This window comes from Aythya marila, assembly GCF_965140915.1.
Source record: "Aythya marila genome assembly, chromosome: 3".
Taxonomy (NCBI): domain Eukaryota; kingdom Metazoa; phylum Chordata; class Aves; order Anseriformes; family Anatidae; genus Aythya; species Aythya marila.
The window spans coordinates 10,808,939-10,834,706 of record NC_139044.1 but is presented as its reverse complement, the minus strand read 5'-3'; the positions used below and the strand labels follow the sequence as shown (position 1 = coordinate 10,834,706).

At 40.7% G+C, this 25,768-nt stretch overlaps 1 protein-coding gene across 1 annotated transcript; it reads left to right on the top strand.

The window, feature by feature from the left end:
- Window positions 1-1,512: 1,512 nt before the first annotated feature.
- Window positions 1,513-25,712, top strand: ACTR2 (actin related protein 2). The gene is made up of 9 exons (XM_082755516.1): window positions 1,513-1,657; window positions 7,158-7,268; window positions 12,881-13,096; window positions 17,110-17,182; window positions 18,975-19,111; window positions 19,897-20,046; window positions 20,736-20,881; window positions 21,310-21,442; window positions 22,654-25,712. The coding sequence occupies exons 1-9, from the start codon at window positions 1,610-1,612 to the stop codon at window positions 22,822-22,824; spliced, it is 1,185 nt and encodes a 394-aa protein (XP_082611642.1). The 5' UTR covers window positions 1,513-1,609; the 3' UTR covers window positions 22,825-25,712.
- The last annotated feature ends 56 nt before the right edge of the window (window positions 25,713-25,768 follow it).

Sequence of the window (25,768 nt, the reverse complement as noted above, 5' to 3'; positions counted from 1 at the left end):
TTTTTCTGGACGAAGAACAGGCTTTTAAAGCAATTGCTTAACATATTTGACTCCAGCCAACAATATAAAACCTTCACTTTAAAAAATATTAAAACATCATGCAGTGAAAAATGGAAAATATTAAGGCTAAGCTTATTTATACTAGAGTGCAAGACATACCCAGGTGCAGCTGTGAGGCTCCAGAATGACCAGAAGTCCTTCCGTGATGGCTGCAGCATGCAGGATTGGCCCACGTTCATTCGGATTGCCTCCTTGTCCGATGAGGCGGTGCCTTGCCTTCGCATCACTCTTAATGTGTGAATGCAATTAAAGCACGATAAAAAGGCACACATTCTGCTAGATTTTTGTTTGTTTTTTTTTTTTTTTACATTTCAAAGCATGCCAAAAAATCAGAACTATTATTCGTGTGACTTGGATGTGTAAGTATACAGAAAATGTGTGTGCTTTTGTTGTCTCTGTCTAATTATAGCATGCTGCTCTTCAGAGGATCACAGAATCATTAAGATTGGAAAGGACCTTCAAGGTATCTGGTCCAACCATGACCCTACTACCAATGTCACCACTAAACCATGTCCCTAAGCACCACATGCAACATTTCCTTGAACACCTCCAGGGACGGTGACTCCACCAGTTCCCTGGGCAACCTGGTCCCAACACCTGACTGCTCTTTTTGATAAGAAATGTCTCCTAATTTCCAACCTGAACCTCCCCTGGTGCAACTTGAGGCCATTCCCTCTGGTCCTATCACTGGGTACCTGTGAGAAGAGGCTGACCCCAGCTCCCCACACCTTCCTTTCAGGTAGCTGCAGAGAGCAATGAGGTCTGCCCTGAGCCTCCTCTTCTCCAGACTGAACACCCTCAGTTCCCTCAGCCGTTCCCCACAGGCCTTGTGCTCCAGGCCCTTCCCCAGCTCCGTAGCCCTGCTCTGGACACGCTGCAGGGCACTGATGTCCTTTTTGTAGCGAGGGGCCCCAAAGTGAGCACAGTACTCGGGGTGCAGCAACACCAGAGCAAGCGCGGGCCTGCTGCTGATTTCTTGAGTGCTAGGCTGGCGAAGAGGAGACATTTCTCCTCAGAAGGAGCAGCCAGGCGTTGGGACGGGTTGCCTGGAGAGGTGGTGGCATCACCATCCCTGAGGGCGTTCAAGAGAAGGTTGGATGTGGTGCTTGGGGACACGGTTTAGTGGTGACACTGGTGTGAGGGGGGATCTGGTGGCCACCAGAGGCAAAGCAGGGACATTGTTGCGTTATTTGTTGTTTATTATTTGCGAACCCTGGCACGACACAACGCGCCGGGCACCCCGCAGGCTGCCTGTGGAGGGCTGGCGGCGGCAGGGCGGGGCGGGGCGGGCACGGCCGCCATTACGGCCCGGCTCCCCCTGCCGGCCGCCCGCCGCCATGGCAACCGGGGCGGGGCGGGGCGCGCGGGGCGGGCGGGGCGGCGGGCGCGTGATTGGGCGGCGGCGGGGCGCTGACGGCTTCCGGCGTGCGCGGCGGGGGCGGCGGGCGGCGGCGGGAGGGGGGGGTCCCGGTGGTGTCCCGGTGCCGGGTAGCGGCCGTTGGGCGGCGGTTGGGCGGCGGTTGGGCCGTTGGGCGGCGCGGCAGCAGGGATGGACACGCTGGGCAGGAAGGTGGTGGTGTGCGACAACGGCACCGGGGTGAGTGGCGGCGGCGGCGCCGGTACCGGGAGAGCGGCTGGAGGTCGGGTGGGACGGGAAGGAGGAGGAGGAGGAAGGGAGGGAGGAAGGAAGGAGAAGGGCGCCGGCCCGGCCGGCTTGCAGCGGGCCCTGTGGGGCTGGGGAGGCCGGGCGCGGGGCCTGGCCTCGGGAGGGGACGCGGTGGGAATGAATGGGCCGCGGGGGCTGCGGGGCCGCCCGCTGGGAGCCGGTAACCGGGAGGGCCCCGGGAGGGCTGCGGGGTGCCCAGCACCTCCCCGGGAGGCGGCAGGAAGCCGGCCTTTTGTCAGGCTGCGGGGCGCCTGGGCAGGAAGTGCGGGAGGTACCATTTGCGAGGCAGGCGATAAGGTGCTGGGCGTGGAGATCCCCCTCGGGAGCTTTGTTCGGCGGGCAAGGTTCCCCCCGTTAAAGAAACGGTGCCCGTTGGGCTAACAACGCCGCCGGCACGCTGGCGGCCCCGGGATGGCCGGGTATATGCTTGGCAACCGCTTAGGATAAAGGAGAAAAAGAGATATTCAAAAGCCAGGGTGGAATAGTGGAGACAAAGGGTGATGTTGTTAAGGATTCGGCCTCCTGATTCACGCTTTGCAGTTAGCATCTGAAACGGTTGGAAAGAAGAACCACGCAGCTGACAGGGTTTGACAGCTCCCCTGCCTTCTCATGTTTCCCCTTCTAGGAAAAATTATCCTTAACGGGGCTGAGGTCCGGGGCCTCTGGGTACTTCTTACAATATCAGTTAGAAAAAGGAAAGAAAAATAAGGCACTTCCTTTTTACAAATGAATGTGGAAGCTGGTGGATTATTTTTTCTGTGTGGTGTGGGTATTTTTTTTTTATTTTTTTTTTTTTTAAGATGTTTTAATGTGTTTCTTGTCAGGCTTGATTCCGAAAGGCCCATACTCAAATAAAATTTTAGGACTTCATCCCTTAGGATTGCCCTCTAAATAGCAGTAAATCACCAAACTGTAAAATGTTTCAGGTATAGCTAGTGACAACAGCCCTGCACTGTAGCTAGTCCCAGGAAGGCATGAGCCAAGGGTAGAAACAATTATTTTTACATTGTTTCCCAAGGTAAGTTTGGAATACAGGCTTTGTACAGTGTAACAGCTCTGCATCAGTTTATAAATCAAGAGGCAGACGATGCATTTTTCCCCCTCTGAACTGAAGCAGATGGATATAAATAACTACAACAGTGTAAGATACCTTTGTGCTGCTGCGAGGGTGCCAAAGAGGAGGGGCCTGTGTCACTTCAGCTTCTGTTGCTTTGGGTTGTGTTTTGCCTCCAAGCAGAACCGCACACATGTGGACATAGCCTGGTCCCAGAGATAGCTGCGTGCAAGAACAAAGTATCAGGGTATAATTATTGTTAAATAAGTCAAGTAGAAATATTTAGGTCAAATTGGGAGAATTAAACTAGAAGAAAATTCTGTTCTTCAGATCAGTAAATCTTGGAAACCTCAGCTGTATTGAGAAAATGAAGTTTGTCCTATATTGTCAAAATGCTTCTTATAATAACCATTTTTCTCTGTGACAAAGAAGAGCTGCTTTATATCAAAAGGATTTCTGATACACTGAGATAAGCCATGATTAAAATTAAGTGCCAAAAATATTACATTAAAACTACACCTGAGTGAGTTTTCTATTCTCTATTTTTACCATAGACCTGTCTTTGAAAAATTCTTGTTATGCTGAAATATGACTTTAAATGTATCTCGCTGCTTTGAGGAAGAGGTGACTAGAAGGAAGTTCTTGCAACACGTGTAGGAGAGAGGCTGGCAATGGCATCTTAAGTACCAAAGCACTAGAAGTGGGCGTTCTTTTTGTTACAGGACAAGCGATAAGGCCTGTCAACTTTTCCTGATAATATTTAGGGGTTTTGCTTGAGAGTTGCATCAATAGAAGGAGTCAAGCACAGATATCTAATGAGAATATCAATACTCATTTTAGAGCTTGTCACGTGACGTGTCTGTGAGCTTCCTCATTCTTTCAGTTCGAAAGAATACTTATACGTACAAGTTCTTACTGTTTGATGACTCAGTAGGAAGTGAAAGAGTCAGTATAAACCACAGTGCAATGGAGAAGAAACTATATATGGTAAAATCTTTTACATACGTGGTCTTGCAGACAGGCAAACGAAGCAGCTGTTCTTAAAACATTTTGAATGTATAGCAAACACTTGCAAAAAATGAATGATGTTGAACTCTTGGCTTCCTTGCAGCAATGCATAAATTCATTGAGTGGTGATGTTATTGTTAGAGCCGTGGTGTACGCTAAGCATTGTCCTGAAATTATTTGATAATTGTCACAAGGGGTGTGCAGATAATGGGTGGCAGAGGAATAAGTGCACTGTTCTTAAATTTCAATGAAGGGCTTCAAACAGAGGGTGGAAAGAGCAGTGAGCGTTTAATGTCTGGCACCAGAAAAGAGAAGGTGATTATATTCCAAACAATTTTATAATGTTTAATTAAGTATTTTGGAGGATCATTTGTAAGGGAGAGATAAATGTCTTATGTTTCTTACTCTCCTTCAAAAATCCAAAACAGTCCAGGATCTATGATATGGATACAGTTTTGTTTCTAAGATGCTTTTACCTGTCAGTTATCTCTCGGTACTTTTGTCAAGCCTGGTTCCTCAGCCATAGCATCTAACGCTACGTCATCATCAACCTCCTGAACCAGCTGAATATCCAGTGTCGTGACAGGCAGGAGACTACACTGAGAATGCTCTCATTGATGGGGATGCTGACGTACAAGGCTGCCTTGTTCTCATCTTCACTAAATATTCATGGAGCCTGGGGAGGGGGGCAAAAATTGAAGGGAAGGAAGAGAGAGAAAATTTTGCCCCTTTGATTTGGTAAACGCTATACAGAGCTTACCAGACTTGGTAAAAATGTCATTTAAAGACTCTCAGTTCCAACCTGAAAGAGGTAGGGAGGAATTAGTAGAAGTCTAAGCTTAGCCTTGCTCATCTTGTGTTGCATAGACTAAATCTGGTTGTAGGATTTGTTAATTGCTGATATCCTACTATTATGCAGCATCCCGGGAAGGTGTGTCAAGGCCTAGAGGACTTGGCATAGAACAGGGCTGGAAGTTAAAAATGCTGTTTGGATAGTAGGAACTCAGAACAGTGCTTCTGCAGGTCAGTGTTTTCTAGCTCACTGTAGTTGGATGTGGTTACCAGAGGTACTTTTAGGGTTAATCAACTTGCACTTACTTTGGTTGTGCATCGCAGCTGCTGCATAGACCTCAGGGTTTATTTGCCTGGCCAGCAGGAGCTGCAGGTGGGTGTCTTGAAGCTCCTTGAGGGGTGCTCTGATGGCTTCATCTGTAAAGCTTCATTTAGGTGGTGCTGGTTCTGTTCCTTCTGTTCACCAGCGCGGTTGCTGATGACTGGTAGGGAAGTTACTTCATTCTGGGGGAGGGGAAAAAAGAGGAAAACCAGATAACAGCTGCATGGGTGTGAAGGTTTAGGTGTTTATGGCTATACTCAGAATAATCTGTGAAACCCTAAGCTAGAAGATGGGATTATAAGGGCTGTTTTGTCGAACTTCATTCACGTTTGGCCAGGTTCTGCTGTACAACCAAGTTCTAGTCCTTAACAAGCACCTTGTAGTAGTGACTAAACCTTGTAGTAGCAACTAAAATCGCATGACCAAAAGCAGTAAGTCTGAAAGGGAGGGGTGTGTGTGTGTTTCCTTATTTATTTATTTTTAAGAATCTGTATACCTTTATTTGCAGTCAGCTCAGTCCTTCAAAATGTCTCAAATGTTTCCTGTGGTGTAAAACTTCTGGTAAAGACTTGTGGCGTGTTCAGGTAGCATGATCCAAAAATGCTTGTGGCTACTCTTTGCTTTCCCATAGCAGCGCTGCATTCCTGAATACACAGATAAGATCTGTGTAACTCCTGGGTACTTTGGGCCTGAACGCAAGGCAGGGAGTCGATAAGTACTTGCCTCTTTGCAGAACATGGATTGAAGTCGACTGAGTGAAATGAGTTTTATACACAGTGTCTTTCTTTAGGTACTTAAAACAGTTCTGCCAATGGAGAGAACAATTTCTGAGCTGTGAAAAATGAGGGGCACGAAAGCAAAGTATTCCCTCCCCACCTTAGTAGCCCAAGTTTCACTACAATGTTTCTTGGCTCTTTCCAGAACAGGCTTGATAAATGTCTTTCCGAAATGGGTGCCCTTTGTCCTTCAGTAAGACAAATAATTCAGAGCAACAACAGAAAGTGACTTCCCGTGTTAGAGTTACCCATAATGACAGAGTTTCCCTTGGCTGTAAGGAGCTGTACTCTTGAGCTCTACCCAAGGAGGCTGTGAATTTTCTGTCCTTGGAGGCTTCCAACACCCAGCTGGACAAAGCCCTGAGCAGCGTGGTCTGAGTTCAGCGCTGCATGGGTTGAGCCCAGGGCTGGACCAGAGAGCTCCCAAGGTTCCTGTGATGCTCTCTTACACCTAGATGGTTTGGTAATTTTGTAGGTGAAAATGCTTAATGTTTGGCTCGGAACCACGGGATTTTGTTCTGTCGTGTTGTTGCAGCACGGTAAATAAAACGTGCACCAGAAACAGAGAAGCCTGCGCCATGGGAACTGCAGTAGGCATCAGAGCAGGATGGCTGAGGAGCATAACTTGCTGATCACAGTTAGCTGAACTTGTAACTTCTTGTTGGGGCAATCCTAACTTCTTGTTTTACAACTGAGCTTCCCCTAGGGACTGTGTAGAGTCACTATACACTTTGTTATGCTCAATTAATCCTTAATGTTTTCTTAGCATATACACGGTGTATCTTTGGACCTAGCGGTGTGAAACTTCTTTCTCTATGTATTTGAGGAGCAAGCACGATCTCAGGGTATCCTGGTCAGTACGAGCTACCATCAGCTGAGACTTTGCCTCTGGCCTGTACATTTTAGAAGTGTTAACTGCAAACTTTTTTTTTTTTTTCCCTTAAAATATATCCTGAAAGTTTTGAAACTCCTGAGGAAACTGACTTGCACGAAGCATCTCTGCTGGTTCCAGATGAACCCTTTTTTATTGCAGCGTAACACCTGAGTTCACAAGGTTTTGTGTTTTCTAACGTGTAATTTGTTACGCTGATCTTTGTGCTAATTGGAAAGGCAAGTTAATTGGGTCTCATTGGGTGCTGTTATAAGGTGCTCCATCACAGAATGGTAGGTTTCAGTTTGCTGGAGAGTTTGCTATAGTGTGGCAGGAAATCCAGATTTGAACACTAGACTCTTTTATACCTCTCAGTGTACTTAATCATTTTAGTAATGTTTTCAACAATCTGCTTTAGAAAACATTTTGGAAGATACTTTAATTCTCTATTAAATATTTCAGATGTGTAGATCTGTAGAAGTGATGTGAAAACATAAATCCTGTATGGGCACATGCTCTTAAACCTGAGACTTTATTTTTTTTTGCCCTGAGACAGGTTTCTGTTAATAAAGTAATGCATGCTCTAATAAAATTGTTTTTCTTTTCAGTTTGTGAAATGTGGCTATGCAGGCTCAAATTTTCCAGAGCACATTTTTCCAGCTTTGGTTGGAAGACCTATTATAAGATCAACGGCTAAAGTGGGAAACATTGAAATCAAGGTAATTATTTTTATTGTTATTTGTTTAACAGATAAGTTAACGGGTGCCTTACACATTACTCACATAATGTTTGAAAATGGTTGTTCCTGTATTCTCATTTGTGCTGTTTCAGTATCTCTTGATTAATTTCTATGTTGGGTTTTAGCCTGTCACGTATTACGAAGTAATCAAGAGGATAGTGTGAAGTTCTGCAGAGGCCTTCAGCTAGTACAGCTGAGGAGGCAGCAGGTAGGGCTCAGGTAGTTCTGGGCCAAAAGGGACTTCAAATGCCAATATCTAAATGATTGCAAGATTAGAAGGCAGAAATCAGGTTGGGTGGGGTCTTTGAGAAACCTGGGCTAGTGGAAGGTGTCTCTGCCCATGGGGGAGGAGAAGGGGGGTTGGAACTTGGGTGATCTTGAAGTTTCCTTCTAACCCAAACCATTTTAGGATTCTATGGTATCAGACAGAAGTGGTTAAGTGGTTGGTACTTGTTACCGAGATGTACTGTAAGATTATGAACGAACTGATGAAGCGTCCAGGTCTTTCTGTACACTTTGCTTTCTGCTGTGATCATCTGTGATCTTGTATGAGGTGCTTAACCTCGGCTGTGTTTGCATTTCATTGTTTCTATTGCTTTTGTTTTCTTTTTGTTGCTGACAGAAGTAATGTACCACCAGTTAGAAACAAAGGCTGTGTTCAGGCTACTACTTTGGTGGAGAACCACTGCTCCGAAATCCTCCTCTTATGTTTGAGGAGCCATTATTTCTCACTTTTCTTTTGTAATTACAGAGAAACGCTTCAAATGTTAGTAATTGCTTCTGCAATACAGACTTCAGGAAACATTTTGGCCCTGCTGTGCCTACACCCTCTTTTCTTGCTTCTAGCCACACATTCTCACCTTGTGCTGGCCATAATGCTTGTGCAGTCATGTGGTGAGCTGCTTTAGAGACCTGATGCAGCTGAAAAAGAGTAATTTCTTTGTCAGGTAAAGTTTTAACTGCCTCCTAAGACAATTGTGAAAGCTCTAGTTTGATGGCAAAGCAGAAGAAGCAGAAACTTGAGGGAGAAGCGGAAGAGGATGCAGAACTGTAGAAACCCCCATTTAAACCAGTGAAGATCCAGTAGAACCACACATGCACAAGCTTTCATTTTTGCTTTCCTTGTTGCTTCTGAGGAATGGCTTAGTAAAGGGGGGAAAAACTTCTGTCCAGCCTTGTTTCCTTATTTTCAGACCCCTGTGGTTGACGAGGAGAAATTAGTTATCTGATTGCTGCTGCTGCCTAGAAGCAGCAGAAAGCAGTACTGGTACTTCAAGAGAACGAAAGATGTCAGACCTTCCCAAACCGCTTTTATATATGGATCTATATATAGAAATTAACAAGTCTTAAGTCCAAAAAAAATTCTCTGTTACAAAATCATATCAATAAAGTCATGTCTTCTTTCTAGCTGATCTGATAGAGCCTGTCCTGCCAGTTTTGGCATCCTGATTATCGGATATCTTAGATCAATATCATTACAGATGTCAGCATTGAACTAGAAAAATAGATGGTAAAAGTGGGTAATTGTTATGAGATAGCTGCAAAAGAACCAATAAACCACAATTTTTCATATATTGTCCCTTTTCTACTTGAGTGTGGATCACACAGGTGTATTTTAGAGAGCGTAAAGTGTGTCTTCTTTCTTCCTAGCTGTTTTATCCCATCTCTCTATAATAGCTTGTCACTCTTTCTTAAGAAAATTTTGTATCAAGAGAAGAAATCCATGCTGCAGGTACTTTGGATATGCCAGTAGGATGACTTGTTAGGTGTGTGTACCACTTTCCTTTGTGAGATTCTGCAGATTTCTTAAAATGTATTTTAGCAGATGAGTTTTATGCCAAAACTTAAATCTAGCCATTCACTTCAAGATCTTATGGTGTAAGTTTAAAGCTGAGTGAGGGAAACTGTCAAGAAGATTAGCTGCTTAACTTGTGAAAAGTATTCAGAAAAGCTGTCATTCCTGTGAAATTCAGAAATGCTGTGAAAAGTCTGGAAGCTGATCAGAGCAGTGGTTATTGTCCATCTAGTGAGTTGCCAATTTCACGTTGCTTTGTCCATCTTCTCCTTCTGGATTCTCATTTCACATCAAGGTGAATTTTTTTGAGGGTGAGTAGCAGTCAGGACCACTTATAGGAATGCATTGTAGGACTGACAGCTTTCTTGATGCCAAGGAGTTGACCAGACTGGGATGCTGATATTTAGGTATTTTCATCTTCATTAGTTCCTGTGTGTTTTTTTTTTTTTGGCTCATTATGTGGCCATAGAAGCAGTTAAGCACAATGGAAGAGAGAGTCATGAGCTGGTTAGAAAGAGCATGGTCACAGCCTCCTTATGCATCTGCTGCTGTCTTTGAAGTGACTGTAGAGCTACAGCCTCAGTAGCAGGGATATATCCTTTTCTCCTACCCCCAGTTCAGGGCATAAACACAAAAGGTCAGTTATTACTGGGATTATTTTGCTGAAAATTGCAACGTCTAGATTTAAAAACCAGAAGCATAGATACTGCTCTCTAGTTTTAACTGATTTAGTGATCTTTGAAGCAGGTATTGGGAGTTAATAACCTTAGGAAGGCAGCACTGTCATGTAGCTTTGACCAGTTAAGACAGGGTTTTAGGGCAGATCAGACTTAGGGGACCTGTTGAGCCATAGTCCAGGTGTGCAGTTCTGCTTAGTTTTTGCCAAAGACAGCCTGGAGATGCTCTTTCTTTCTCCAGGTTTGAAGTGAGGCCGTGCTCTGACCAGCCTGTTTGGTGCTGCCTGTGTAAAGGGAGCTGCCAGAAACTCTAAGCACTTTTCCTCTGACACAATTTGCAAAATAACTAGGTTTGCCTTAATGGTGCTGATAGTTATCGTATGGCTTCTGACATGTCAGGTGACTTGATGTAAATTTAATTGAAGGAGGAAAAATCTCATTAGTCATGAAAATGGCCTTAGTATAATTTTGGACAATGTTTGTACACATATGCTTTAAATATTTTAGAGCGCTTCTCAGTGGCTTTAATTTTCCTATCTTCCTGCCTCCATTGCTTGCTGTAGGGAAGAGCTTTCAAAGCCTGCTCTTACTGCACTTTGTGATTGCTTATTTCAGTTCTGAAAGTAGCTACCATCATTTAAATATCTCTTGATTTTATTTCCCCTGGATATTGGTTCCATAATACCTGAACATATTAGTCTGCTTATAGATGAATTTTTTGTTACTGTTTTCAGTTCTTGGGTATTTAAAGAAGAATATTTAAAGCAATCTAAATTTAGCGTTTGCCAGAGCTAGTTATGGTCAGATGCTTTGTGCAGTCTTGTACAGTTCAGATAAACATTTTGTCCAGGGTAAAATTCCAGTGTTACAGAATATTTATGCACAGTGTCCTATTTATGAGAAAAATGCAGATCTTACTTGCAGCATCAGATGCATAAACACAACATGCCAGTGACTTGTAGCAATAGCTTTCTTTAAAGAGACGTTTTAATCCGAGATCCTGAGAATGTTAGCTTGGCCATAACTACACTAACTCAGATAATTTCCAGCTGTACGTGCATTTTTTCAGCTTATTTCTGCTGTATACTTAAAATAATTTGAGAATTTCATTTAGGCCTTTTCTGACTTTCTTACTTCTACCTTCTTTCTTCACCTTTCTTGACCCGTTGAAGTAGAATAACAAAAAGATGGTAAGTGAGGTGCCCCTGTGCTGCTTGTTCACCATTTTTGCTTGATGGGACCTAGTACCTCTTATGCTATTTTTGATGTTACTCATTGTTTTGTCTTGCTCTACATCTTACATTGGAATACATACTTATTTTGGACGTTGTTCATTGCTTTGGTTTACTAGCAACTAATTAATGAGAATATTTTATGTGTTGCTTCTAAATGTTACCTGCAGTTTTGCAAGGTACGAGAACAACACTTTATGGTCAATGTGAGCTCGGTACCTCTAACAGTAGAAATTGCTTTATTTAACATTACAAACCAAGGGCTTGAGAAAAGCCTCAGATACCAGTTAGACGGACATTATTGAACACCAAAGTGGTGGAAACACTGGTTTCTCTCTGCAACTACAGCTGTACTGTCCTTCTTGATCCTACTAAGTGTGCATGTTGTTTGTTAGCGTGCTCTTGTTCTGCCCTTCAGCTTCGTTTTAACAAGACATGAAAGTTTTGTGTGACTTTGACTGCATATTTGAGTAGTGTCTTTTCCCAGACTACATCCTGTTCAGGGACATTAAGTCTCAAAGAGCAGTGCACAAAAAAAGGCTTCCGATTCTTCCAACTGGTGGGGTTTCTGTTGCCTTAATTCTCAGGAGTAATGTGGTACCTGGTGGAGTTTTCATAGCATGTTTTCACTGAAGTACATTTGATTTAAATATTAAAGCCTTGACTTCTGTCTTCTGTATAGTCAAGACAACTGAGTGTGATCTGCTGTGCAAGGGAAAACAAATAAAATGCCTTGTCAGGGAGAAGAGGTGGAAGAAGAATGGTTTGTTTTAAATTATTTTCAATGAACTTCCTTTCTAATGGTCACCAGAAGCTGCTTAAGTTGCTTCTAAAAAAGGCACTGGATTTTTTCATTGTGCGTCTTGGCGTTGAACAGTAGACTGAATAACCTTTGCTTCAGAGGTCTTGATGCCACAGTAATTGCAAACTGTGGTGGCATTTTTTTGCAATGAAAAGAGTATGGGAGCAGTGCTCTAGAAGTATGTTCTTAGAGGCTAGCTATGAGCTATTTAGTTAAGGCTTCTTTAGGGAAGTGTGGGATATGACAGGGAACAATGATAGTGTTATATTGGATGTACTTTGTCTGGGAAATACGTGGGAAAGGAGAAGATACATTGCTACTAATCTGAATGTGCAATGTTTGCATAACTAACTTTAATAAACAGGTTGCTTAATTAGTGTGAGATGACTGTACAAACTGTGCATTGGTTGGTTGCATTTGTGTAAGAATGCATTACTGGGGTTTTTGGCTTGGGACTTCTGGCATGGAACAGTCTGGGGTGTATTTTATATTTAGATGCCTCTTCTTCACACCCTACTGGCATAGGCAATATGTAAACCATTGTTTCTTTCAATGTATAGCGTGGAACTTCTAATCTCTTTTTTGCTTTTGCTACTGCTCTGTATGCTTACGTACCACTCATTATTCCTTTTTTGGTATTATGCACAGAAATTTGCAGCATGCATGGAAAAATACTCTGCCGATCCCACCTACTACTTTTCTGTGCCATTGTGTATCTTGGCCTTTTGAAATGGGAACTTGATAAAAGAATTTTGGAGTTGTCAGTGGAGAAACCTTTATGTTTATAAAGGTTTTTGTAGTATCTCGCTTTAGCAGGCTTCATTCGTGTGTTTAAGATTAATTGGAGAGTGGAATTAACAAAGTTTATTTTGGAAAAGGTTTGGGATGGGTAACAGCCAAATTGAAATACTACATGAAATATATTCTACTTCTCTCCTAAGCACCTGAAAGTGATTCTAAAACGCAGGCAGTGTTTAAGAACACAGTTGGACACAGGCTGGAGCAGCTCACTGTTACTTTTTTGAGGATGTTGCTGTTTAGAAAACTTTGCAAACACTGACGTGTCTCTTTATTAAAACTTTGCAGGATCTCATGGTTGGTGATGAAGCAAGTGAATTACGCTCAATGCTGGAAGTTAATTATCCAATGGAGAACGGCATAGTTCGGAACTGGGATGATATGAAGCACCTCTGGGATTACACATTTGGACCAGAAAAACTTAATATTGACACAAAAAATTGTAAAATACTACTTACAGAACCTCCCATGAACCCTACTAAAAATAGAGAGAAGATTGTGGAGGTATGTCTGTCTAGTAGAAACTAATACGTGCTGTCCTAGAAGTATGGATAAAAGATTTTAATCTTACAATACCCAGTAACTGTTTGAGGCAAAGCAGTTCTTTTGTTTTTTATCCAAAACTTTGGTCTTGGTCATAAAGGCTACTGTGGTCAAATTCAAACAGTCCTACCTCATCCAAAAATTATAACCGAGCTTCTTGTCTCAAGCCATATCACCAACAAAACACAGAGTTGGAAGTGTATGTTTGTTTTCAGGTATCTAAGATATTTTGATTACTAGGTATTGGATGAATGTTAATTACTTTAAATGACTTGGACTTCTGTAAGCCAGAAGAGATTTGAGGATTGAACAAGATGATGCTTGCCAGACAGAGCAGTGTTGTTGGAAGTAGTTGAGACAAAGGTGTGATGACAACCAATTAATTAGGCTGTGATTAATAGCAGGGATTACCAATGAAAGCCTTCTGAGAAGGAAAGCTGGGTTGTTGGATCCTGGATCTCATGGTGCTGCACTGGGAAACCTCAGCTTGCTCTGAACCTAAACCTTGGCTCTAGTACCGTGTGACAAAGACTCAGTTTTGATGAGCAGTAGTGTTTTAAGAGAGCATTTTTTTCTCAAGCATCGTATGTATTTCCAATTAATGCATGTATTTGGTTTAGCAAAAATTCTATTAAAATTTTCAGTTAAAAATAACTACCTGGTAGGGCAGAAAAAATGTTTTCTAAAGGTCTGAAACCTTACCCATGTATCAGAAGTGTGAGTATGAAAGGTTGTATGTGTTTTTTCCCCCAACTCAGTTAGTACAGTAAGAATTTATCATTACCCACTGACCCTGCCTTTAAAATCCATTTGCTGTCACAGTTATAGCAATGCTTTCTGCAATGTGGCAGAAAATATTTTTGCACTTTTGTTTCAATGACTCAGGAGCCAGCTAAGTAAAGCGAAGCTGGAAAAACTTATGTGGACGAATCAAACTGTACAATTTTAGTGTTTCTGAATTGAAGGTTTCCTAGCATTTAAGGACATCAGGGACCAGTTAGCTAAGTACTACATAAGCCAACATTAGCAATACGGTCTGCTGTGTCTCAGCTGTGGTGTGATGAACATAGCGGATTATTCTGGGTTGCCTCCATGCAGCAGGAATGGTTGAATTTCCTGTTCAGGCTTTTTTGCTTTTCAGCTGCCTACAAGTGTTCTTGTTTGTTTTTCTGTTAAACGCAGTGGTCTGGGTTTTAGTTATTCTGGTACTGAGTAATTTTATACCATAAATTGAGAAGCCTTCTATGGGTTCTGAAGTCTGATGAAACATTTGTATCGTCCCATTTGTTTCCTAAAACCACTCCAGAGATCACAGATACTTAACCATCATCCAGAGGATCGGGGAGAACTAGAATCCATTTACATAAATTTAAACTTGAGTTAAACAGGAGTTCGATGTTTCTATTAATGTTTTTAACTGATCACAGCATTATGACAACTAGGAATATTTATTTTTTAACTGCAACCTATTCACACTTCCTTTTGACAGTGACTCTTCCTTTTCAGGGAGGCTAGCCCAGTATGAAGCAGAGAACTTAATTAAGATTTTTCCTACAGCCTGTAGTAAATGTTAGTGCATTTTTCTGGATACATTGCAGTAGCATTTTATAAGAACAGCTTAGTCATCTGGACCCTATCAAGACGGTAGATAATTCCATATGCTGTATTTCATTCTATTTCCACTGATTCTTTTTCTCTACCCCATCCATCCCTCCATCAAACTCAGCTACGTACCAATAGCTGCAACTGTTCACAAGACCGTGTATATTGTAAAACGCATATTTTAGAAGTGCTGTTTCTTTCACAGTATGTACAAGACGCGGATTACTCTTCAACTTAACAGGGTGTTTGCTCTTTGTCTGCTGCATTCTCATTCTGTAGTACCCTCAGGAGCACCCAGACTTCCATGGCATATTGTGTGGCTGTAGAGATGCTCTAGCATGGACACTTCTAGTCCCATTCCAGTATTTCATTTTTTTCCCTCTTTTTTAGTTCTTCCTTTCTGGACCAAATTGGAACATCAGTAGCTAATCCAAAAGCTGCTCTCATTAGAATAAGAATCTTTTCAGGAGATTGTGCTTCTCTGTATTTACATCTTCAATGTATTAACATAAATGCCCTGTGTCAGTGCATTTTTCTAGTCAACCAGAACAGATCTAGGTGTCTTGAAAGAAGAATAGCAAACCACAAAGCCCTGCATATAGGCTATGTACAAAAGGATTTTGGGGTGACTTTCAGAGTGCAGTACACCATGTGAAGGTAGTAACTAAAGAAATTTGAGTATTGAGTTTTTTATATGAAGATAATTTAAATTTCTCCTGTGTTGGTTTTCATTTTGTAAGCACTCAGCTTGCTTGAAAGATTTATCCTTAGGAATAGTACTGTTTTTAGATGTTGAGAACTCAAACAGGATCTCTTTCCGAGTTGCTTCCTTTCAACTGTTCCTTTTCTCGTGGACATTTCTGCTTCTTGTTTCTGAAGGTATTGCGTATATGCAAAATTGTGGTGATTACAGAAGCTGCTAGCCAGCAGTGTGTTGCTGGTTCTTAGCCAATGCATCTCGATACTGTATTAAACTTCCTTTTGTATCACCCTGTTCAGCTAGGGGGGTTGTGAGAACCCAAAGCCTGGTGTTCTCATGGCAGGGTGCTCAGCAGCTCGCCCCCTCCATGTTCCTCTCTGCGTGACTTCTGTTATACGGCGTGCTCGCGGGGAATGTTCTCAGAAAGGAGGCATCAGTCTTCCCAGGGGTTCTGCTCTGTGCTCGATATAGCTATGAAATAATTAGCATGGCTTTGCGAGGATCAGGGTTTTGATATAGGCCAGCCATTTCAAATCATGCTACTCTAGCAGTAAATTCTTCAAATTGTTCAGAATTCTAAAATTGTCAGGCATCAGCTTTTTACTTTAAAAATATTTAGCTGTCTTTTACTTGAACTGTGGGAGTGCTTAGGATTTAATCAGTTTCTAATCCTAGAAGTTGCGGAAGTGCTCAGAAGGCTGCAGAGGAGCAAAAATAAAACTTTGCATGTGCTGAAACGATCAGAGTTCATTGGTTTTTCCTGGTAAAGCGTTTTGAGGGGGGAAACTGCTGTGCAGCTCAATTTGTTTACTTGGCCTTCTTTTTGTTTATAAAGCCGACAAGATCCTATGAACTGCACATCCTTTAATCCTAGGCTGTTTCTTCACTGAAAATCATACAGGGTTTAAGGGAGCCTAGCCTACAAGACAGGCAATTACCTTTCATGTTTTAATGAGTTACTGTGCAAACCTGCATAGTTCTGCACGTAGAAACTGAGTAGTTCTAACTGTCCTTTTTCAGTTATAGTGGGTTTTGTACTAGAACTAATTTTAGAGGTTTGTCATCACTTGTACTTTAAAGAAAGGAAGAGGAAGACCCGGATGCAGAGAACAGTCTGTGATAGCGCTCTGATTCTAGACTGATACGAGTAGGAGTCTGTTTGGTCTTTGGCAGTCTGCAATTGTACGAAGACTGTTGACCTGGATATGAAGAAGAGAAAAATCTGAACCTCATTAGACTTAGAGCATCCATCTTTAACAAACATTTCCTTCCAAAGTCACACTTCAGTAATGAAGTAGTTGGCTGGCCTACAAGTACTGCCTCCCACTCATTAAGCTCTTTAGAAAACGGCTTAGTTGCAGAAATGCAGAAATTGGAGTATGGATTTCTTGAAACTATTCACATTTGTTGCTAAAAGGATGTGAAATGTTGTAGCTCCTTGATATGATTCGTCTGGTATGAATGGACAGGTAAGGTATAGAACTGAATGTGCTATTACTGCCACAAAGCAAGTAGGTTTCAAATGTTTGTATAGAATGAGTGTAATAAACCTTCTTGGAAGGTCTTTTTGACTAGAAAAAAAGCAGAAATATAGAAAGTTTTCAAACATCCATGAAAATTTCTTTAAGAATCTTGCCTTATTTGGAGATTAATTTTTGTCTTCATCTTGCAGGTTATGTTTGAGACGTACCAGTTTTCTGGGGTGTATGTAGCCATTCAGGCTGTCCTTACTTTGTATGCTCAAGGTAGGCAAAGATAACTTAAAGAATGTTTAACTTATAATTGTATTGTTAGGCTGTAGCTCTAATGTGGTATTAATGGGTCTTGGGCTTACTTCAACACTGTGAGCAAGCTGAATCCTATCTTAAGGGTTTGCTTTTTGTTTTGAGGAACTACTGAAAGGTTATTTTTGTGGACAAACTGTGCAGACGTGCTTGTAAATGCAAAAACCTGGTTTATCAAAGGTATCATTGTTTCAGGGTGTAGTCACTTAGCCTTTGGCATGCTTCCAGGTTTTAATGACATGCTTTTGATTTTCTGATAAAGAAAAGTATTACTGCAAGTGAATTTCAAGCAGTCGACTAGGTGACTTTGCACTATTTTCAGTTGGGAAAATGTTGATTCTTTGGTATATAAACAAGAATAAATGATTGTCAGTTTGAGAAGAAAATTACAGATCTACTGAATTCAACAGAAATTCTGCCGTTGGCTGCAATCCATCTATGATCTAGGATATTCAAGCAATTGAATTCTAATAACATGACTTCTCACATCTGTTTACTGGTCACTTGGTGTACTTAACCATCACATGGCAGGAAATAAACATCCGTATTCATTAATATGTCATCATAGTTTGTTTCCAAGAGCAAAAGTGATAGGATACTGGAAGGGTGGGACCGCCATACAAGTCATTAAAAGCAGTTGAACCCAAACCACTTTTGCAGACCTGGATTATAGATTTATTTGTTGTGAAGTGTGTTATTGTAGTCCCAACAGACAGCACCATTACTTTTTTTCTAGATATTTTCCTTGGTTTCGTTTTGTTTTAGGTCTGTTTAACTACCTTACAAATACGGTCTCAAAATCTGTTGTAATTGTACATGTATTTTCCTGTATAATGGTCAATTACTCCACTCTAATCTAAACTACTCTGCTCTAAATCTGAACTGAAATCTGAACCATCATCCAAAAGAAAGCTGAAGACCTTCTAAAATAAAAATACAAAGTGGCATGCAAATAGAACACTTGCTTTTGAAAACTTAAAAGTTGTCCTTTACAGCGTCCTACATGTTTAAGTTGCATGCTCTACATGCTTCTGACATCTCAGTTTTGTGCACCTTAATATTTGATTCTTTTATGGTAAACTTTTTCTCACTGGATTTAATTTCTTGAATATGAAAGTGGATCTGGTTCTGCCTAATGCTGTTCCTGTGGGGAAAAATGTAGATGTGTGCTGTATGGTCCAGATACTCTCTACCTTATGAAGCCATTGTCTTGTTTTTGAGTACCAGCCACGATCAACAATAATAATATTAATAATAATTCTAATAGTCCTAATAATTATAACAAGATAATTTGTGACATGAATAGCTCTAAGTTTCTTCATATTTGAGAAATTAATATCAGGTTGCACATATACAGGTGGATCTTAGGAGAAATTTGTAACCCAACAAGCATTTAATGATCTTACGTATTCTCTTTAATTGGAGAGCAATTTAAGATGTCAAAACACTGGATAAAATGGTGAATGGTAGAGCTGTAAGTACCTAGGCAGGAGTCAAGGCAATACTTTAAAAAATGTATAGAAAGCATTGTTACTGTCAAAATCTTCTGTTCAAAATCGAGCTGAATGGAAATAACTGAATTTTAAATTGTGATTACTTTTCCCGGAATGATGACTTGGGAGAGCAGAGGTTGTTTCAAGATAGTTACAAGGTTAAGATGACAATTATAAAACTATTCTGCTCTATTTATGGAGGCACTAATAAAAGGTGTACTTTTTTTCTCCGCCCATCCCTGCCTCCCCCATTCTTTTAGGTTTGTTGACTGGGGTTGTTGTGGACTCTGGAGACGGTGTGACTCATATTTGCCCAGTTTATGAAGGTTTCTCCCTCCCCCATCTCACCAGACGGTTAGATATTGCTGGGAGGGATATCACTAGGTACCTCATTAAGGTAAGCTGAAAAGAATCTTTTAAAGTTGAGGCTGATAGCTGTGGCTCACTGGTGCACGTCTCCTCGATAGCAAGAAACCACTATATGCATTCCCTGCATCACTTTTATGTTACTTACATAAAGAACTCCAGTATTCTTTGTATTGCTTCACCCTATATATATTGTTTTCTCATCGAAATGATGTGATAGCATTGATATTATTCAGAGACTTCACTTACATTTTTTTTTAGTAGCAGTCTAAGAAGGGAAGGGACTTTATTCCTTATTTGGAAAGGAAAAAAAAAAATCAAATTTGGCTTTCCTGATGTGTAAAATGAAAACAATCATATTCTGTCAGTTCTACTCATCTATTTTCAGAAAGACCATTTTTAAGGTGTGGCAAATGTAGTGATTCTTACCTAATTATTAATTAAGACAGTATGTTTTATAGATTATTTGCTTTAAAAAATACAAGCAATATTCTGCGTTGACAAATCCTATGCTTTAAGTGGAATAGTGTGGTGTTCTGAAGTGAAGACCTAAATGTAAGAACTAGTTTGGTTATCTTTCACTTCCCTTTCTAACAATTGTACTGAAAGTTGTGAAGAAAGAAAATTTCCCACTTGCAGTGATGCTGCATCTGGGTTTTTCATTTCTGTTATTAATGGATACACTGTGACAGACTTGATTTAATACTAAATTTGCTGTTACAAAAGGGAGTCAAAGTTGAAAAGATAAATTTTTGAATGTGCACGTCTGATAATGCAAACAGGACATTTACTGCAATTCTAATCTCTTCACTCTAGCTCCTCTTACTGCGAGGGTATGCTTTCAACCATTCTGCTGATTTTGAGACTGTTCGCATGATCAAGGAAAAGCTATGTTATGTGGGATACAACATCGAACAGGAGCAGAAACTGGCATTAGAGACCACAGTACTAGTTGAGTCCTACACGGTGAGTGTTTTGAGACAACTTTTCTTGTCCTAAATTTCTTAGGTATAAAATTAGGTAGCCTTTAATTTTGATTCCTTGTAAGATTTTCTTGTTAGTAGCCCACTTCCCAGACGTGAGTCTGTAGATTCACACCTGGTTCTGGGAAAACTTTGAAAAGATAATTCCTTATTCCCAGGATTTTCATAAAACTTTGTGCTGGTTTTCGTCCTTGTAGATACTTGAAAATTCGATATTACAGCACAAAAACTTGTAGAGAAGGGGGACATACTCTAACATGTCGAACTGTTTTAGCTTCATCTGTCTAGCTGTGACACATTTGAGACCAATACCTGGTAACAAGACAGGTAAACTTGCTTTTAGGGGATACTTGCTGTGATAGCACACAAGGTATCTTTGCAGGGGAGCATTACTGTTGTTGTAAGATCATCTTTTAAGTGAAGATTAGGAGCTGGATTGCAAGGCAGTTTGGCACTTCAGCATCGATGTGTCTGGTCCCCAGTCTCTAATTTTATAGGAATTGAAGAATTCATAGCTTGTTTCAGTAGTACTAAATGACATTTGCAGTGGTGACAAAAAGCAACAGTTTCCTGTTCTAAAACATGAGGTAACGATGTAAGTACTTCCTCTTGCTTTGTTCTGTATCTGAGCAGCTAAAAGTAGTCTTCTGAAATATGTTTTCTCTTCACTAGCTCCCAGATGGCAGAATTATCAAAGTTGGTGGAGAACGGTTTGAGGCACCAGAGGCTCTCTTCCAGCCTCACTTAATCAACGTAGAGGGGGTCGGTGTGGCTGAGCTGCTGTTTAACACCATCCAAGCTGCTGACATTGATACCAGGTAAGAGCAGGAGGACACTTAAACTCCTGTGTCGTGGTGCAGGGGTGACATGAGAAGTGCATTCAAACGAAATGCCGTCTTTTGCTTTAGATGTTAATGTGCACGCTGCTACGGGAGGATATATGCTGGGATTGGGGATCAGTCTGAGATGACTCTTTGAAGCTTCATGGCTTGTTTGGAAGCCTGACTATTTTGGTACAAACAAGCAAGGATTGCATTTTGGAGCTGCAATGTTTTTTTGGTTTTATTTTGCTGCTTTCCAGGACGTCTGGAAAAGCATGAGCAAGCGTGCCAAACTCAGGCAAAAGCTGGCTTTATGTTTGTGTAGTGACAGTTTTAGATTTGTATTTATTTCCATGTACAAACAGGTAGCTATTTGTGCTACAGAGTATATGATATGACACTAGAAAGACTGTTTTCTTGGTTAGGTCTGAATTCTATAAGCACATTGTGCTGTCTGGAGGGTCCACCATGTACCCCGGGCTGCCTTCGCGACTGGAGCGGGAACTTAAACAGCTCTACCTGGAACGAGTTCTGAAAGGAGATGTGGAAAAACTCTCGGTAAGTATGGAGTCACTGCTTTATTTGTGTGGGGCAGAGGTTTATCCTGAATCCCCACTAGAGGGAACCAAGTAGTCAGAAATGACTGAACCTGCTGGTCACACTCCACACAACTTGCAGAAGCTTGGTGCATCTCAGTTCTTCACACCCCTATTGTGCATGTAAGGACGTGCCATAAAGCCACTTCCAGTCAATGCTAACAGCAAGTCATTCCTAAAATCTTGGGTTAGTTTGAATGTAAAACGTGCTGTTAAATGTTACTGCACAACTTGTAATATAAATTGAACAATGCTAATGAGTATTTGTGTTGCAGAAAGTCATAACTGGTCAAAAGTGATTTTTATTTTTTAAAAGTTTTGATTCATACTATGTAATGTGGGTGAAATGCCCACCCCCAAAAAAGAATTTAGAGATCAGAGTTGACACACCCTCAAGTGGAATACATTTTCCTTGTTCATGGGTTCCTGTGATAAGCAGACAAAAGTCAGATGTGTTTTGGAGGTAATGTTGCCTTCTATCTGCCAGCAGTGCTGTGTGCTTTTCAGAAAGGAGGTATTTACAAAAGAAATTCCTTTGAGTGGAGTTTCTGATGTTAAGCTGAACTGAACTTCCCCAGTTCTTAATACAGTATTTTAAATAGCTGCAGAAGATCTTTATAGAATGACTCAGTTGCACTCACAGCTTTGACTGTACTCATTTTTGCTCTTGAAGTTAGAGCTTGAACATCAAAGAATTGAAGATAATATTAAATAAGCTGGTCTAGATTGTATAAATTTAGAATCTGTTCCATCTGCCTTTCTAAAACTTGGTATAATTCTAAAATATTTTGTGATCTGGTAACTTCTGATAATTTTAGCCATCAAAGCTTAGCAAGTATTTCGCTCTTTTCCGTGTTCATGAAATGTAAAAATGTGGTCTTTAATTTTGTATTCTGACTTCTGGGCTTTTTGTGGATACACCGAAGGTATAATTTTGGGGAAGTGTCAATAGCTGTCTCTAATTTCCAGTGCAAAGTAGTTATTTTACTTCGGTTGCGCAAGCTGAAAGCTCACAGAGTGCCCTGTGCTAGCACTTCAGGTTTTTGGTTGTGTTTTTCTCACTAAACGATTTACATTTCATTGTTCTGGTGGAAAGCACAATTTTATTTCAAGAGGCTTTGTTTCAAGAATCCTAGTAACAGGGTTTTTTTTTGTTTTTTTTTTTCTTCTTAGAAATTTAAGATCCGAATTGAAGATCCACCTCGTCGAAAGCACATGGTGTTTTTGGGTGGTGCGGTTCTAGCAGACATCATGAAAGACAAAGACAACTTCTGGATGACCCGACAAGAGTACCAAGAAAAGGGAGTGCGTGTTTTGGAGAAGCTTGGTGTGACTGTTCGATAAATCCCAAAGCTTGTTCCCATCACATGTCTAAAGCTTTTTTTCTTTCATTGCCAATCTCTGAACTCACTCAGCTACATGCTATGGAAAGGCCTGTCTTTGGCCTTTGACCCAAAGGTCAGGTTTTGTTCTGGTTTCTTGGGGTAGCTTTTGTTAAATATTTCTTAATGTGGCTAAATTTGACTATTAAATTTGACCACTTCCCTGCAAACAAAACAGAGCAAGAGCAGCCTGTCTACTTCATTGTTCCTTCCCAGTAGGCAATTGGGTAATTCTGGTAGGCTTTTTCTTCTGGGTTTATTGCTGTAGTACTGCTAGCTTTTGTCTCTAGTTCACAAGGGGTTGTGTGCCTTTTTTAGCATAAGAAAACCTTTAAACAGGAGCTTTTGCTATTGGGTCGTTGTGGTGGTTATCTTTGCATCTTTTTGCCTCTCTCTACATTCAGACTTTTCTTTCCTGCAGTAAGGAATTTTGATTAAACATAGTTAGAAACTAGTTTAACTAGCTGGAATGGCTTTAACACTGTTTCAATGTAATGTGGTTCCATACGCACTGCTGCCTAAACTGGCTTCTGAGGTGGTTTATCAGAATCCTTAGAGGTGGTGGGGCTTTCATACTGTATTTTCGAAGTGGGCATGCACACGGTTGCCACAAACCAGGGAACACCGGATATTCTGGCAAAAGTAAATTTGTGGCCTTAGGTGTCTTTGTTTTTGTTTTTGGAGGGAGGAGGCAGGTTTGAGCTGTGTTGCTTTTCTGTTAAAAGGACAGCTGGGGGTCAGGCTGACCAAAAATGCCTCTCTTTTTGTAGCTAAATTTTGGTACTATGTTATCTCAGCATAGGGAGCAAGAATGTTACGTTAGCTATTCAGTAATTGTTGAGAAACCTAGATGTGCTGAGACAGAAGCCTCTAAACTTCTGAAGAGATTTCAGAAATGCTTGTGAAAACTGTAATTATAGATATTAAGCCCCCCAAAACTAAGTTTTAAAAGTCTGATGTTTTAAGTGCTTGTATGTACATCAGAAGCACTTTATTATTAAACTTTACAAGTATATTAACCTAGTGCCAAGTAGTTATTGCAAATGAATATTTCAGTGACCGGTGTTTATTGCAGCAAGTAGATGTTTATAAACAACCACTGGCAGTAGGTTATAAAGAATGACCTATATTTGTTCTAGTTAAAAATAACATTGGAATAGGAGATGCTGTCGGTTGGTAAATATCCACGATTCATTTTGACCAGTCTTGAGATCTGATACTTAACATGGGATGGGGAAGGAAGTGGAAAACCAGTGATGAAAATGCTGTTTCCAGAAAGTACATTAAAGCTGAGTTGTACTGAAAAATAGAAGTTGTCACTAGTAATTATCAGCCATCTTCTCTGAGTATAGTTGCCTGTATCTTTTCCTGCTAGCAGACCGGTAACTATCTTTGCAAATAAAATCTGCCTTACATGAAACATAGCAAAAAGCTGCTTGCATATGAATGCCAGTTAGACCTAGTTCTACTTTGCTTTTCATGGAAATATTGTATCACTTCTTACTTGGTTTTCCAAGCCTACCGTAACATTTAAGCGTAAGGAAGTTAAGATCTGTTTTTGACTTCCAAACCTTGGAATGTACAAGATGTGCTTTCATATACTTGCCATTTGTCTACATCTTTACATTAATAATTGACCCCAGAAACATGGAAATATTAAACTCCCTTGGATTCCTAAAACTCGCTTTCTTTCTAAATCGAGCAGACAGCTTCCTTTCGGCCGAGAGAGCCAAACAGGCAGAAACCATGTCTGCATTTCTTTAATAACAAGACAGTCACTATAGTATTGCTAGTAATGACCATTTAATTATAGGTGGGTGGGGTTTTTTGCAGCTATATTTACTCTTAACTTGAACAATATGAATTTACAGGCATGCCGGTCATGCCTCAGTGCATGCACTTAAGCAGTTACTAGATTTTTGGGGACATGAATGTAAGGGGTATTCTGAATTCCTGTAGTCTTCTGAACATCTAATACACGAGATTTAAAAATGCTGTGGGCTTGCTTTAGGGCTATGGTTTCTCATGTGACTGTCTCTGGGCTTTTTGGACAGCATTGAGAATCATGGAAATAAACCAAAGAATGACTTAAAAACCTTTTTTGAATGACAATCTGCCACGTGATTTTTCAAATCTAGACCTTGACCCTGCACTCCTTTTCTAAACCGTATTCTCCCTCTTCATTGGCTTGGGTTAGGTATGTGCATGTTTGAGTAAAGGATTTGGAATTTGGCCCTTTCACGAGAGAGAACTTCACAGCACCATGAGTAATAAATGTCAGTCGATTATGCAGTATCTTGGGTTTCCATGGAAACCATGTATATATTGGAGGAAAAAAAAAAAAAGAGAAAGCATTTTAAATTACAGCTATCATGGATTCAGAAGAATGCATATGTAATCCACATACTGAATGGGGTGTTCCAGTTGTGCTCAGTGTGGTTCTCTGCGTGTGTTTGCACACATGAGTGTATGTGTGTGTTCTCTCAGCTGACAGCTTCAATATTGCTATGAAAGCAATCTGGTTTTAATGGGTTTTTTTGAAGACCAAATAACTTGAGTTGTATTTGCAATATGCTTCAGCTCCTATAAAATTAGAATAGAAGATGCTGCATCAAATGTAAGTTTTTTGGGAACATCCTATTTTTAATGTTAAGCTGCTTCAAACCCTCCCCACACCCCACCCCAGTGTTCTAGGATGTTAACCAATGTAACACAAATGGCTTTTTTTATACAGTTCTGAACGATATGTTAACACACGACACTGGTTGAGACCATGAATGGAAATAAAACATCTATTTAAATTGACAGGTCTTTTCAATATAAAAATAAAATCAGATTTTTTTCAAAGTAGCTGCCGTTTGCTTTGTTTCCTTTGGGAAATCGCAGTTCTGTCAGTTTTTCTCTAA